Source organism: Esox lucius, chromosome 20 (assembly GCF_011004845.1).
Source record: "Esox lucius isolate fEsoLuc1 chromosome 20, fEsoLuc1.pri, whole genome shotgun sequence".
Lineage (NCBI taxonomy): Eukaryota > Metazoa > Chordata > Actinopteri > Esociformes > Esocidae > Esox > Esox lucius.
This window is the reverse complement of record NC_047588.1, coordinates 22,395,376-22,409,508: the sequence shown is the minus strand read 5'-3', so window position 1 is coordinate 22,409,508 and position 14,133 is coordinate 22,395,376. Positions and strand designations below refer to the sequence as shown.

Here is a 14,133-nt window from a genome sequence, read left to right as displayed (position 1 = left end):
GTTTTAACTTAGTATAAGAGTTCTGAAATCAGTATTTGGTGGAATAACCCTGATTTTTAATCGCAGCTTTCATTCGACTCTCCAACAGTCTGTCACATTACTGTTGGGTGTAAATGTGACTCCTCAGAGAAGATGACCATACTCCATTCCTCCATGGTCCAATCCTTATGGTCTTTTGCAAACATCAGCCTGGCTCTTCTTTGCTTTTCATTGTTGAAGGGCTTTTTTCTAGCTTTGCACGACTTCAGCCCAGCCCGTAGGAGCCTGTTTCTAATCATCCTCGCCGTGCACTTCACCCCAGCTACTGTTTTCCATTCTTTTTGTTGGTCACTTGATGTCATCCTACGGTTGTTGAGTTGACGGTCATATCGGTGAGTGGACAGTCGTTTTCGCCCTCTGCCAGTCTGTAGCTTTGTTGTCCCCAATGTCTGTTGCTTGACCTTTTTCTTATGAACCACCATCTTTGAGATTTTCATGATGGAAGTAACTGTATCCCTCTGCCAGTAAAGCCACAATTGAAACCCTTTATTTCCTCACTCAAAGCTTTTCTTTTCAACAATTTTTTATTCAAATTACCTTAGAGGTACTACTAGCCCTGTTTTTGCCATTCAGCTGGTCCTATTGCAAGAGGATAGTGATTTTATACTTTTCCTTGTTAAATTAGATTTGGTTCAGGTAATCACCTAATCAGTAACTCTAAGTAAAATGAGCTGTGCCTGTGTTGGAATTTAACAGGCAATGGAAGGTAATTGCTTCCATACATGTAGAGATGCTGATTTAAGAACAATTAGGAGTGGTCTCTTAATTTTTTCCAGAGTTGTATTTGCCATATTCATGCTAAGGAAACAGCTGACATATTTAGATTACTGGTAGGTCTATGCCTTTAATGTTAGTCAGGCACAGGCCTAAATGCTGTATGGTAGTAACACATCTGCCTACCTCTTTGGCCTGGTCCATTCAAATGACGCAAAGGATATAGCTGCTATTGACGTTAGCTAGTTGTTTTTGGGGCAAAAGGATTAGCAAGTTAACTCGTTTGTTATACTATTATTGCTTTGCTCTCTATATATACTGTCCTGTTAAGCTATTATATTTAGTTCTGCATTTTCAAGGTTTTGTCCGTGCAAGCCCATGTTCACTGCCTCATCCATGTTGTCTCCCACTGACAAAAGCTAGCTGACACGGATTAGCTTCTCCTACATCTTTCTCATCCAGAACATTTTACTATTTTCCCTGCTTGTTGAGCGGGGTTCATGGACACTGCACACCCCTCAGCCAAGGTAGAATTCTGCTCACAGCCAATTCTCCATTGAAAACAAATGAGCTTCTCCATCCACCACTTTCTGTCTGAAACCACCTACAGCTGTAAACCAAGCCAGAACAAATAGCAAGAAAATACAATAAGTAAATAAGTAGCTGCTTGTCAACAAGGCCCCTCCCTGGCTTACTACAGTCACTTCTACCTGTGGGTCAGCTGTACTTTGCTTGCCTAGGTTTTCTTTATTGTTTTCTATTTCTAATTCTTTCATAACAATTTGTAGATTTTATATCCTACTTTGATGTTATGGACTTACTGTTGATTACTGTTGATTAGTGGCAACAACTCCTTAAATGAATCAAAAAAATGTAAACACAGTGAATGAAATGGGAAAAGTGCAAGTGGAGTGAATCCTTTTGCTCAAAGAATTTGACAGTCCATTATCCGTTATCCCTGGATGGAATACAGCCCCACAACATTATATATCCACCACCATACTTCACAGTAGAGGTCTTCACGGATGTATCCAAAATCGTATTTTCCTGGATCCAATCTGTTACCCGATTTGAGTCAGATACAACATCATGTAGTTAATCGTCAGCTCACGCATGATGGCCGCCAATCTCAAATCATTGTGATAATATGTGAAACACTGACGGTATCTGAAATTATTTTATATAATGAAAATATACAGATAAATAAATATCATCATTTACGTTTGCTAAATTTTGCAGTTGATTTTGGACAGGTTATTTGAGCTTTCTTCTCTCTGCATGTCTTTGCATGGGTTGAGCTTGTACTGAAAAGATTTTCAATTAGCTATTTTCTGTGATCTAGGCTATGTAATAAGGGTTTCGATGAAGTTGAAGTCTGTCTTGGCAGTTTAAATAAGATAACATGGAAAAAATAACAGTATAGCATTAACTATGTATTTCACCGATCAAAATATAAATGCAATTTACATTAAAAGTTCAAACAATTTGATCGTCCTGCGTGGGAATGTTGCAGGCATAATAGTCAAGGGTCTTATATTTGTATTATTTTCCACATTGTAGAATGATGGTGAAGGCATAAACTATGAAATATATGTGGAATCATGTATGGTTAAACAAATCAAAATACATTTATATTTTAGATTCTTCAAAGTAATCAACCTTTGCCTTGGTGACTGCTTGGCATTTTGTCAACCCGCTTGTCCTTCTTGGTCAAATGGCCCTTACACAGCCTGAAGGTGTTTCGGGTCAATTGTCCTGTTGAACAAGAAATTATAGTCCCACTAAGTGTAAACCAGATGGGATGGTGTGTCGCTGCTGAATGCTTGGATAGCATTGCTGGTTGAGTGTGTCTGGATTTCTTCATAAATCACTGTGTCACCATCAAAGCACCATCACACCATTTCCTCCATGCTTCACCATAAGGGTCTGATTCATGCAGTCTCCTCTGAACAGTTGATGTTGTGGTGTCTGCCAAGCATCTCATGGGTGTGTCATACAGGCATTTCACTAATACAGCTCTGCTTGGATATACATTTCGTATCCGATGAAGACCTCTACTTCACAGTAGGGATTTGCTTATCTGCATAACCATCCCTCTTTTGTTTTATGTAATTTACGTATTTTCTAAACTTTCTTGTTGATAGAGGCATAAGGGAGTTGGGAATATGTTTCTGTGAGGAAGATGCTTCCATTTGATTCGGTTAATGCGGGATCAACTTTGGGATTACTCAAAAGAAATGCATGCAAAATCCCTTTCCTTTTTATCTCCTATTGTATACATTTTTTATGCTCAACAATATCTTTAATTATATGTTTTATTGAACATTTTACAGGTGGAGTTTGTTCGGTCCCAGAGTTCCTGCCGCACCCCTCAACGTAGCACTGCTTTTGGACGCAACATCAGCTTCTCCTATGACTGCTATGCTCTGGACCCCCAGGAGGCCCTGCCCTGGACAGGGGGCCCTGATGAAGAGACCTCTGGTGTGGGCCTGGACTTCAACAGCTTCCTCAACAACCATCAGGGCCTTATCGGGAATGGGAGAGAGATAGATTGGGGAAGGCTAAGTTCAGGAGGAGCTCACAGCTCTGGAGATGGGACCATCCTGAGGGTGGAGGTGGAGAAGTACTTAAATGGAGGCAACATGATCTCATCCAGCCCTGAAGAACTGTGTAACTCCCTGTTTGAGATGCTGGCATCCGCAAAGAGTGATGATGAGCTGCAGAATGAGGTGAGTGGTATCTGACCCCAATCTTACTGCATTTATTTGAACTTAACCAACTAGTGTCTGGGGTTTGATTCCTTTGACCACGCCCATATCCACCTTGGTCCTTTTCATAGCAGATCAACCTTGACCTTTTGCACAGGATGTGTGCAAGTATTTCTGTTTTGCTGTGTGTCTCATGCAAAACGTTATGTCTTTAAAGAGCAGATCTTAACCTTCTGTGAAATGTGGTGAATCTCACTGCCTCACATAGGGTCCCAGCTTGTGTTCCAAAATATCTTATTAGTTTGTATGTTCTGCCTTTGGTTCATTCTGGGGCATGAACATTGAAATTAATGTTTTTGGAATACAGGCCAGAAATAGGTCTGGGGTTAACAAAGGATTAGTTGTTACTTTTTCTTTTGTCTGATAATAACAGGTTATCTGATTAACCTTTTTTAAAGGCTCATGCCTTTCTGTGAAACCATGTCACAATGGAGATCACTAGTCCACCAACAAACTAACCTAACGTAGGAGGCATAAAGAAAGGCTTTACCTAACCAGCCAAAACTAAACCATACGTTTTTAGTTTCTGTTTTTCACCAGGATGTAACCATATCTTTTCTGTTGGAAGGTGGTTTTTGTATTGGTTCCCAAACAATGTCTAATCTACAGGAGACTTTTGATCATTTAAGTTTAATGCATGTGAGCTAGGATAAAAAAAATATGTATGCAGGCTTTTAATGTTCTGTTATTTATAAATGATTAAACGTTTTAGATCTGCTAAGCCTGTGTTTACCACAGACCTTATTGTCGGTGTTAATCCAAACACCCGTACTAACCTTATTTGTCATTTACCATGTGAGAACCCCAATGGAGTTTAGCGTCTTTTAGTGCCTACAAAAAGACGGCAACTTTTGGTGTTACCACAGCTGCATTATGCCTGATATACACATACCTGAGTCAGTGATACAGTTTCATGTTTAAGGCCCAAGATTGTATTTGCTTTTTTAGGGGACAGAAAGACCTTGGGTTTACTGTATGTTGAAAGCATAGTTACAGATGAATCACGACTTGGGCTGAAGGACTGGGCTGCTGCTGACAGAAAGAGTGAGGGCAGCAACAGGCAATTAAGGCAGCACTTAGTCTGTGCTGAGCCATGGTGTTATAGAGACATGTCGTTTACCTTATCCACAAGAAAAGAACACACTCTTAGAATGAGGGACTGTGGTGCCACGCTGTGATGGAGGAGAAGAAGGGAAAGATGAATTGATGAGGCTCTGGGCAGAGCTCCCATTTTCCTTTCGCTGGGGCTTACCACCCTCCCACACGCACACAACACACACCAACACACAAGGTCACCGTACACCTTAATTAATATAATTTATGTTTGGCTCTTGCCTTCTGTTTGCTCTCCTCTTCCTCCCTTCTAGTCTAGTACATTTAAGTAATTTAATCCATGGCAAATACTTCATACAATGTCATGCTTTTTTCATACTGGCCATTTTCGCAGCTTTTTCTCAACCTCACCCATGGGAATAGAACCCACAGTCCTTCCTGTAGCAATAGAGCTACACTGGGTGTATACAAACTGATGAGCCCAAATATTATGACCACTCACAGGTGAAGCGAATAATGTTGGTCATCTCACAAGGCTACATGTCCAGGTCTGGGTCTAGGTGGTAAGCAAACAATCAGTTCTTGTAGTCAACATGTTGGATGCAGGAGGAATGGGCAGGAGTAAAGATTATGTTATGGCCAGACGACTGGGCCGCAGCATCTCTGAAACGGCAGTGCTTGTGGGTTGCTCCCGCGTTCCTGGCGCTATATTGGCGGCACGTGGAGGACCGACCACATTTTAGGCAGGTGGTCATAATGTTTTGGTTCTTCAGTGTTAGCTGTAAAAGGTCAGGATTGGAGTGCCCTCTGTTGGCCACTTGGTGACAGCATGCCCTGCTGTAACCTGGCGATTACATTTTCAACTTTCAATTATGACATAGACAAGCACAGTGTCATTCTGTTTTCTTGCATGTTGTTCTCCTTTCTCTCTCTTTTACATTATGCATTGTCCCGAACTCACTCTCTCCCCCTCTCCCTACCATGTAGATACGGTCTTATCTTCTCCCCCTCTTTTGTCCCTCCATCTCTCACTCATCCAAATGCTTTTCCTTTAAACAGCCGAATGGAGGTTGTACAACTACTTGCTTCTATTCACTTTTATGTTCCTCACGTAGTTGACATTTGAAATCCAACTCTCTCACTGACATCTTTAGATGTGCCCTTTGTGTGTGTGTGTGTGTGTGTGTGTGTGTGTGTACTCCACACACCTCCCAGCATATGACTCCAAAGTCAGCAGCACAGTTTCAAAGCTCTTTACTCTGTAACATAATTTTTTCTTTGTACCACTGGAATAATGGCGTTGGTTGGTGAAAAATATAAATTTTACATTTGGAATACAGTTGTCTTCATACACTCAAAGAAAACACGTTCTATAATTTCGTTGGTACTCCCAATTTTGTGTGGATGAACAGTGTTATTATGAAACATTTAGAAAAACCTTCTCCTTAACTTGCTCAATCTATCATCTTATCTTTCATTAAGAAATTAACTATGTTACCTCTGCATGACAAAAGAAGCCTACCCAGCTGCTAACACCTCAAACATGTTGAAATATCTTCGCCAACATCACTCCAGTATCAATATCCCTGGAGCGTCATGGAAACGCAAAGAAGAACAAGAGAATTTCGTCTCCCCTAAGAATTCAAACAGCCCTTAGCTTTACAACAGAACTTTATCAAAATCCTAATTTGATTGGTCATTAAAATTAGATTTTGCTAATATTTCATATGCATTTCAGATATAAAACAAGGTTTGAGAATGTAACTCAAGAAATTTTCAGATTTGCCGGTTTTGGAATCAGTGTAAAATGTATTCACTTGCTGCTTCATTCAGCCTTAAAGGTAAGGAAACCTTTAGAGTTGTTAAGTTTCCTGTTTTCAAAGTTAATTAATTTAAACACACAACTCTGAGCTAAAAGTCTAAGCACATTGTTTAGTAGAGAATTCCCATTGGGCTTGCATCATAATGTATGTAAGAATACATACCGTCAAGTATATTAGCAGTGTTTAAATATTCTACACACATCATTACATTGGTAATCGTTATTGTCTTAGTACAAACCAGAACCTCCCTGAAACAAGGCTGACACCTTATTTGCCCCCAGTTTATTCTACCAAACAACTCATACCCGGAGACCACTGATGAGCCCATACCAAAGAAGGTCAACCACATATTCAATATATACACTTAACATGATTATAACAGTCCTAATATTCAATAAATACATATGTCTAATTATACATTAGCATTTACATTTAATGTATTTTGTGCATACAGGAAGTTCCTAACTTCCTGTATGCAAAATGGGTTTGGCCTGTGAGCTCCATCCCTCTGAGGGGAAGACTGTCTCTCATTTCCAGCAGCCTTTGTTGTCCTCCACACCTTTGCTTCCTGGCAGAGAGGATACAATGAACTCCAAAGATGGAATTGATTAGTGCCCATAAAAATAATTCACTCCAGGCAGCAGGTAAAAAACAACCTAACATAAACCATATTCACTGAGAGGAAAATTACTTTGGAGGTAGGGAATGAAAGAACAACCACACAGAAAGACAACCCTTCACAGATGAAGATGGCTGACCTGACATTGTCAAAGACTGTCTATTGTTTGGTTCCCTGGCTAGCTGAATCCCTACAGTAGAAAAAATGTCTGTTCATCCACCACCCCCAACCACCTACCCACCGATAACATGCAAAGTCAGATATTCGAAATGGGCAACAATGCTGATACAGTTAGATCCGGAAATATGGGGACACTGACACAATTTTCATAATTTTGGCTCTTTATGCCGCCACAATGGATTTGAAATGAAACAACTGAGATGCAATTGAACTGCAGATTTTCAGTATAGTTCAAGGGGTTCAACAAAAACATTGTATGAAACATTTAGGATTTGCAACCATTTTCATACACAGTCCCCTTATTTCAGGGGCTCAAATGTAATTGAATACAATCATTAATGTTAATTTTTAATGCTTTGTTGAGGATCCTTTGCAGGCAATGACTGCTTGAAGTCTGGAAATCATGGACATGGAGATGCTGGGTTTCCTCCTTTGTAATGCTTTGCCATGCCTTTACTGCAACAGTTTTCAGTTGTTTGTTCATGGGTCTTTCTGCCTTAAGATTTGTCTTCAGCAAGTGAAATGCATGCTCGATCAGGTTAAGTTCAGGTGATTGACTCGGCCATTGCAGAATATTCCACTTCGTTGGCTTAAAAAGTCCTGGATTGCTTTCGCAGTATGTTTTGGGTCATTGTCCATCTGTAAAGTGAAGCGCCGTCCAATCAACTTTTTTGAATCTGAGCGGACAACATATCCCTATATGCTTCAGAATTCATCAGGCCGCTTCTGTCTTCTGTCACATCATCAATAAACACTACTGACACCATGCCATTGGAAGCCATGCATGCCCATACCATCACACTGCCTCCACCGTGTTTTACAGATGATGTGGTATGCTTCGGATCATGTGCCGTTCCAAGCCTTCATTGTACTTTTTTCTTCCCATCATTCTGGTACAAGTTGATCTTAGTTCCATACGCGTAAGAATGTCAAAAAAAATGCTGTTCCGGAACATGGCTGGCTTGTATTTTTTTTTCAAAGCCTAATCTGGCCTTTCTGTTTTTGAGGCTACCTTGTGGTGAACACTCAGTTTTTGCTCTTGTGAAGTCTTCTCTTCATTATAGCCTTAGATAATGATACGCCTGCCTCGTGGAGAGTGTTCTTCACTTGGCTGGATGTTGTGAAGGGGTTTTTCTTCACCATGAAAAGGATCCTACGATCATCCACCACCGTTGTCTTCCGTGGACGTCCCGGCCAAACCATTGATTTGGCCTCTCCTAATGTTCCTGCTAATGATTTTTACTTTTTTTTTCAGCCCTAGGATGGCCTGTTTCACTTGCATTGAGAGGTCCTTTGACCTGTGGGTTCACAGCAACAGCTTCCAAATGCGAATGCTGCACCTGGAATCAACTCCAGACCTTTGTCCATGAACCATTTGGTCCCTTTAAAAAGATGGGGCTACATATTAAAGAGCTGCAATTTCTAAACCATTCCTCCAATTTGGGTGTGCATACCCTCAAATTTACACAGATCTATAAAAATTTTTACATATCTGTTGGAGACCACACTTTACGCCCATATTCATTATTTTCTGTAACTTTTGGTAAATAGGCAATGACAACAGTCAGTATCTAAATGTATATTGTAATATGTGACTGTCTCCCATTGTTATACACAGCAGTTACTCCTATTCTATAGTTAATGTTTCTTTCCTCTACTAGCTCTGTGATTGCTTCCCTTCTATGTTTGCTGTTGTTTTTTTATTCACAGTCTGCTAAGTGCCAGGTGGTTGTGTTTTTGGGGGGCTAAGCAGCGGAGCATATTCTGTCCCAGGCCCAGACTTAATTTAGGCATGATAATTACCAGGTGTTCATTCTTGGCAATGCAGGCCTGTGTTCAGACTGGAGGGTGGAGAATGGTGAACCATAGGATGTGTGTTTGTTTACTACTTTAGTAGCGTTTTTGGCTCAGCCAAGCCAGCTGATGTCTCCCACCCCTTCTTCCCCTTCTACCTCTGTCTCACGTTCTCTCCCTAGCTGTTTGAGCTGCTGGGTCCAGAAGGATTCGAGATGATATCCGTTCTCCTCCAGAGTAGGGCTTCTGTCGTGGACTCTTTCCTCTCTGTCCCTGCAGACAGGATCAACTACCCACCAGGTGAGTCAATCTCCACACTCCTGCACACACTGCAACCAGGTCATCTCCATAGCAACCAGAAAACCACTACATTTTCTGAGAGCCGTGGAGTTGAGGATTATTGGTAAATGAAACTGCAGACCATTGATTTTAAAGTTTTAGGTGTACTTACCTTGCCAACTCTTGGGATTAATTGTCTAGTATGACTGTCACCCTAACACAATTCATTTATCGAAATATTCATTATTGTCAGGGTATTTTATAAGGAAGAGGCTGCGCTGAAAGGTAGAAGTAGTAAAGGGTGATGTGTGTTTGGGTCACAGATTTAAACTGTTTGCTATGCACTTCTGAATGGGGTGGTAACCTTTGGCATCTTGTCCATGTTCAGATGTTAATCCCTAAAATACAAACAGCACAGTAAAGCCCGAACAACCCTTAAAAATCCATCTCAGGATTTGATTTACAAATCAATACTGGTCTGAAAGAGGACCATTTATGATTGTATTCCCTTTAGGACTGTTGAATGAATAGGTACAGAATAAAATGCAAACAGTGTCTGTCTGTCAGTTGTAAGTTGGTATAACTGGCATCTAAGGCATGCAATTAGTAATATTAAATACGGGAAACATTACTTTTATTTGCGTTGCATCCAGTCCATTCAGAAATTATTTCTAACCTTTCACTCATTCCAAATGTTGTTGTGTTATAGACTTAATTCATAATTAATTAAAAACTTTAATCAATCTACACACAATGCCCCATAATGAAAAAAAGTAAATAAATAATAATCTTTATGAACATAGGTTTTCAGAACTTTTGCACACTCCAGATTGAGCTCAGGTACATAAAATATAATTGGGGTCCACCTGTGGCAAATTCAATTGACTGGACATGATTTAGAAAGTCAAAAAGCCAGCCAGAAGCCAGAAAGTCAAAAAGCCAGAAAGTCAAAAAGCCAGCCAGGAATTGTGTAGACTGCCAAGAATTTGTTGAGGCATGGATTTTGAGAAGTTTATAAACAAAAAATAATTTAGCATTAAAGGTTCCCAGGAGCACAGTGAGCTCAATCATTGTGGAATGGAAGAAGTTTGGAAACCCCCAAGATGCATAGAGCTTTAAGGCTTTTCCTTAATCGACGGTGAAAATCGTAAAAGATCAATCAATCAAATGATTTCATTCAAAATGTTTTTTGTCTATTATAGAAAATCTCCGATGTTTAGTTTTTTTCTAAATAAAATCTTTCAGGGTGGTACGGTTAGTCCCGCAGTTGAAAACCCCTGCTTGGATGGCACAGAGGTCGCAGGGATGTACAGTAAATGTACAGCCGGGGGAATCTTCCTTCATTTAGCCTACATTCCATCAGTCCGTTGGTCTTCCATCCAGCGGTGGTTGAATATCCCACAGAAAGTTACTTTATCTCAGTACCACCTTTCTATGCTCCCAGTGACTGTGCCTCGCGATGGAATGCTATATCCCGGTTCCACCTTATTCATTAGCCCCAAAAAAACCTTCGGCCTCAAGAAATACTATACTGAAGTTGCCTACGTCGATTAAATTGCCTTTGGTCAAATTCCTATCGACATTTAATCGATCTTAATGATTAACATCTCTCATAGAGCAAGTTTTCAGGGCAAACTATGTAACAGGACAAGCAGGGCCTTGGTCAGGGAGCTACCCAAGAACCCAATGAGCACTTAAACTCTGAAGCTCCGTTAATCTGCTGAGATGGTAAACCATCTCTGCTGCACTCCATCAATCAAGACCGTATGGTATTTACGGTAATAAACTGTTGTAGTTATTTTCGAAATGTGGCCCACTTATAATTTGCTGAGAAGACATTCAGGAAGATGGTCCTGGATAATATAATCTTTAACATCTCTAATCTGAATCTGATATCTTTCACACCTGGTTCATCTGAGCGGGTGAGGCTCCTTTTACCCCACCACACACACACACACACCTTTATCCCATCCTCTGAGGATGAACTCACTGGTTTAAGATTACAATGTCCCATTGAGTTGAGATTCCAGACGTCTTGTTTCCAAAACACATCCCTTTCATTCTGCTCCAGAAATCTTTAGTTTGGCCCCTGTCAGTCTAGATAGACTGATGGGGATCAGAACTAGTGATGTTGCAGTATTCCGGAGAGATGTTATTAAGGATCTGAAATAATAGTGCGTTACAGTTATAGTCACTGTTATGTGACATGCCAACACACACAGGTGAAATAAATGTAGTCACTTCACCTATATTAATATCTTTCAGCCACACTGGAGGTGTTGATCAGGACCTTACCTGTCCTGGTTCTTTGCAAGTTTTACAATACTGTGCAAAAGTTTAAGGCCGATGTGAAAGAATTCTGTAAAGTTAGAATGATTTCAAATATAGACGTCAATAGTTTTTATTTATAAATTAACTAAATTATTTCCCCACACTTTGCCTTCAAAACAGCGTAAATTTGTCTAGGTACCCTTGCACACAGTCTTTGAAGGAACTCGGCAGGTAGGTGGGCCCAAACATCTTGGGGAACTAACCACAGTTCTTCTATGGATTTAGACAGCCTCCGTATCTTCTCTGTTCTCATGTAATGCCAGGCAGACTCGATTATGTTGAGATCAGGACTCTGGGGGGGCCATACCATCACTTCAAAGACTCCTTGTTTTTCTTTATACTCTTAATGATTTTTGCTGTATATTTGGGGTCGTTTCAGGCAGAATACATTTGGGGCCAATCAGATGCCTCCCTGATGGTATTGCATGATTGATGAGTGTGTTTGTATTTCTCAGCATTTAGTTGACCATTAATTCTGACCAAATTCCAAAGCCCCAAACTTGCAAGGACCCTCCACCATGCTTCACTGTTGACTGCAGACACCCATTTGTGTACTGCTCTCAAGCCCTTTGCTGAACCAAACTGCCTTATGTTATAGACAAATATTTCACATCTGTTCAGGGCACCTGCTGCCATTTTTCTGCTCCCCAGTTCCTGTTTTTTCATGGGTAGTTGAGGCCGCTTGACCTTTTTTCCGTAGGTATGGCTTTTTGGCCGCAAGTCTTCCATGAAGGGTACTTCTGACCGGACCTCTCCGTTTATGATCATTTGCCATTAGGCTAATCATAAAATTTCGACTTCACATTAAAGAAACATCAATATGGGTTTGTGGTGGTACAGCCGTAGCTGTTTTGCCAAACGCAAAATCTGTTAAAAGAAATAGTAGCCTAAAGAATGTGACCAAGAAAGTATATAACATTTCAGAAGTTTTATAGAAGATCAATGACTCTTGGAAATACCTTGTGTTATCGTTCATCTTCAAACTGTATGTATATGCCCACTGAAAGGACTATGTTTTACAAACTATTAGTTCTAATCGTTTTTGGATCAGGTAGCCTACAGGCTGTAGGGTTTAATACTTGCTACAGCCTTTAGCCTACGATGTAGCAGCAAACTGTCCCATTGCTGTTCATATTTCTATTGATAAGATTTGTCCTGTGTGTTTCAGTTGACATTCTTCTACCAGCTTTTCTGAAATATCATGGTCGTTTTTTCAATTCAACCTCTAGGCTGTACCTAGGCATGGGTTGAAATTTGCATAGAGATAGGCACCCTTTCCCGTCAAGTACAACATTGATGCCAACTTTTGTGTCAATTGGCATACTCATGGTATACGCACATTTGTGCAGGTGTTCTGTAGAAGCCGTTTTACCATTCCATCAGTTACCTGATGCTTTTTTCATAGAACGTGTCCGCCAACCAAGGTGTGATGTCAGTGGCCGAGTTACTCTACCTAGAATGTGCAACTGTCCCATAGTGAAATATTCATCCTTTTCCAAACCTATATTCTGTTTAGCTGGATAGATTAATTCCCATAAGGAAAAACACTTCATTTCAGTGATGACACACCATTGGGTTTGTGACAATTGGATAGCATTAGCATAGCTGTGTAATGAATAAACAGCTATTACTTTTGTATTGTTAAAGGTTACAGATTGAAATGTATTACATGTGCCAATTGTATAACTAGCAGTCTCATGACTACAAACTCCTGTAGTTGCCAACATGTCAGTTCCATTCCTACAGAAATAGCCGGTGATGTGATCTCATTTGAAAACTTGGCCTTCAATGTCCCAATGTAAATAGTGGAAGGGTTTGGAAACTCCTGTTTTGGTAGGACAAAGGTAAAAGATACACAAAAACCAATACTGCCAAGACATTCTTTGGAATTGTACCTTAGTGATTAACTGTTCTGCATAGTGAATATTCTGAATATTGTCTGCATGCAACGATAAAATAATTTACGACTTATTGTGGGGTCTTACCCAAAGTGATATCTGAAAAACACGTTCTGTGTATAAGTTCTACACATCAAATTGTCCTCGTTTGCGTGTTTGATAAAAAAATACAAAAAAACATTTGGCTTAGTCTTAACAAGGTCTTTGCTTCTGACTGATCTAATGTTGTCATTACTGAATATCAGATGCTGGAATTATACCGCCACTTCATTTTCAAATCCAAGTTGCATATTTTGACTTATTGAAATGTTTTGGACAAGTAGTTACAGGCCGCAAATAGAAAGGGCTTGTTAATGTTTTCCTTAACAAAACCACCTCTAGGAACCGGATATGATTTTGGAAACTGTTGGGTTTTGATTGCCGCACATAGTAAGGTTAAAACAATGCTTTGTTACCCATGAACAATTCTTTGCATTCATCCAGGCTATGACGGAAGGAGATTAGGTAAAGCAGGATTCTGTCATTGACAGTGGTTGTCTTTATTTCACATTGCAAGGTTTGTCAAATGCACTGAACAAAACAGCGTCATCCTGGTCAGTACAATTATTGTGACATGGCACCCGACAACTACGTAG

At 40.2% G+C, this 14,133-nt stretch overlaps 1 protein-coding gene across 1 annotated transcript in view; it reads left to right on the top strand.

Annotated features, from left to right (window-relative positions):
- Window positions 1–14,133, top strand: part of ascc3 (activating signal cointegrator 1 complex subunit 3) — a 173,800-nt gene that overhangs the window by 18,766 nt on the left and 140,901 nt on the right. Inside the window, exons 5-6 of the mRNA XM_010897185.3 lie at window positions 3,087–3,482; window positions 9,173–9,290. Coding sequence (XP_010895487.1) covers window positions 3,087–3,482; window positions 9,173–9,290 — 514 coding nt within the window. The remainder of the gene's footprint in view (window positions 1–3,086; window positions 3,483–9,172; window positions 9,291–14,133) is intronic.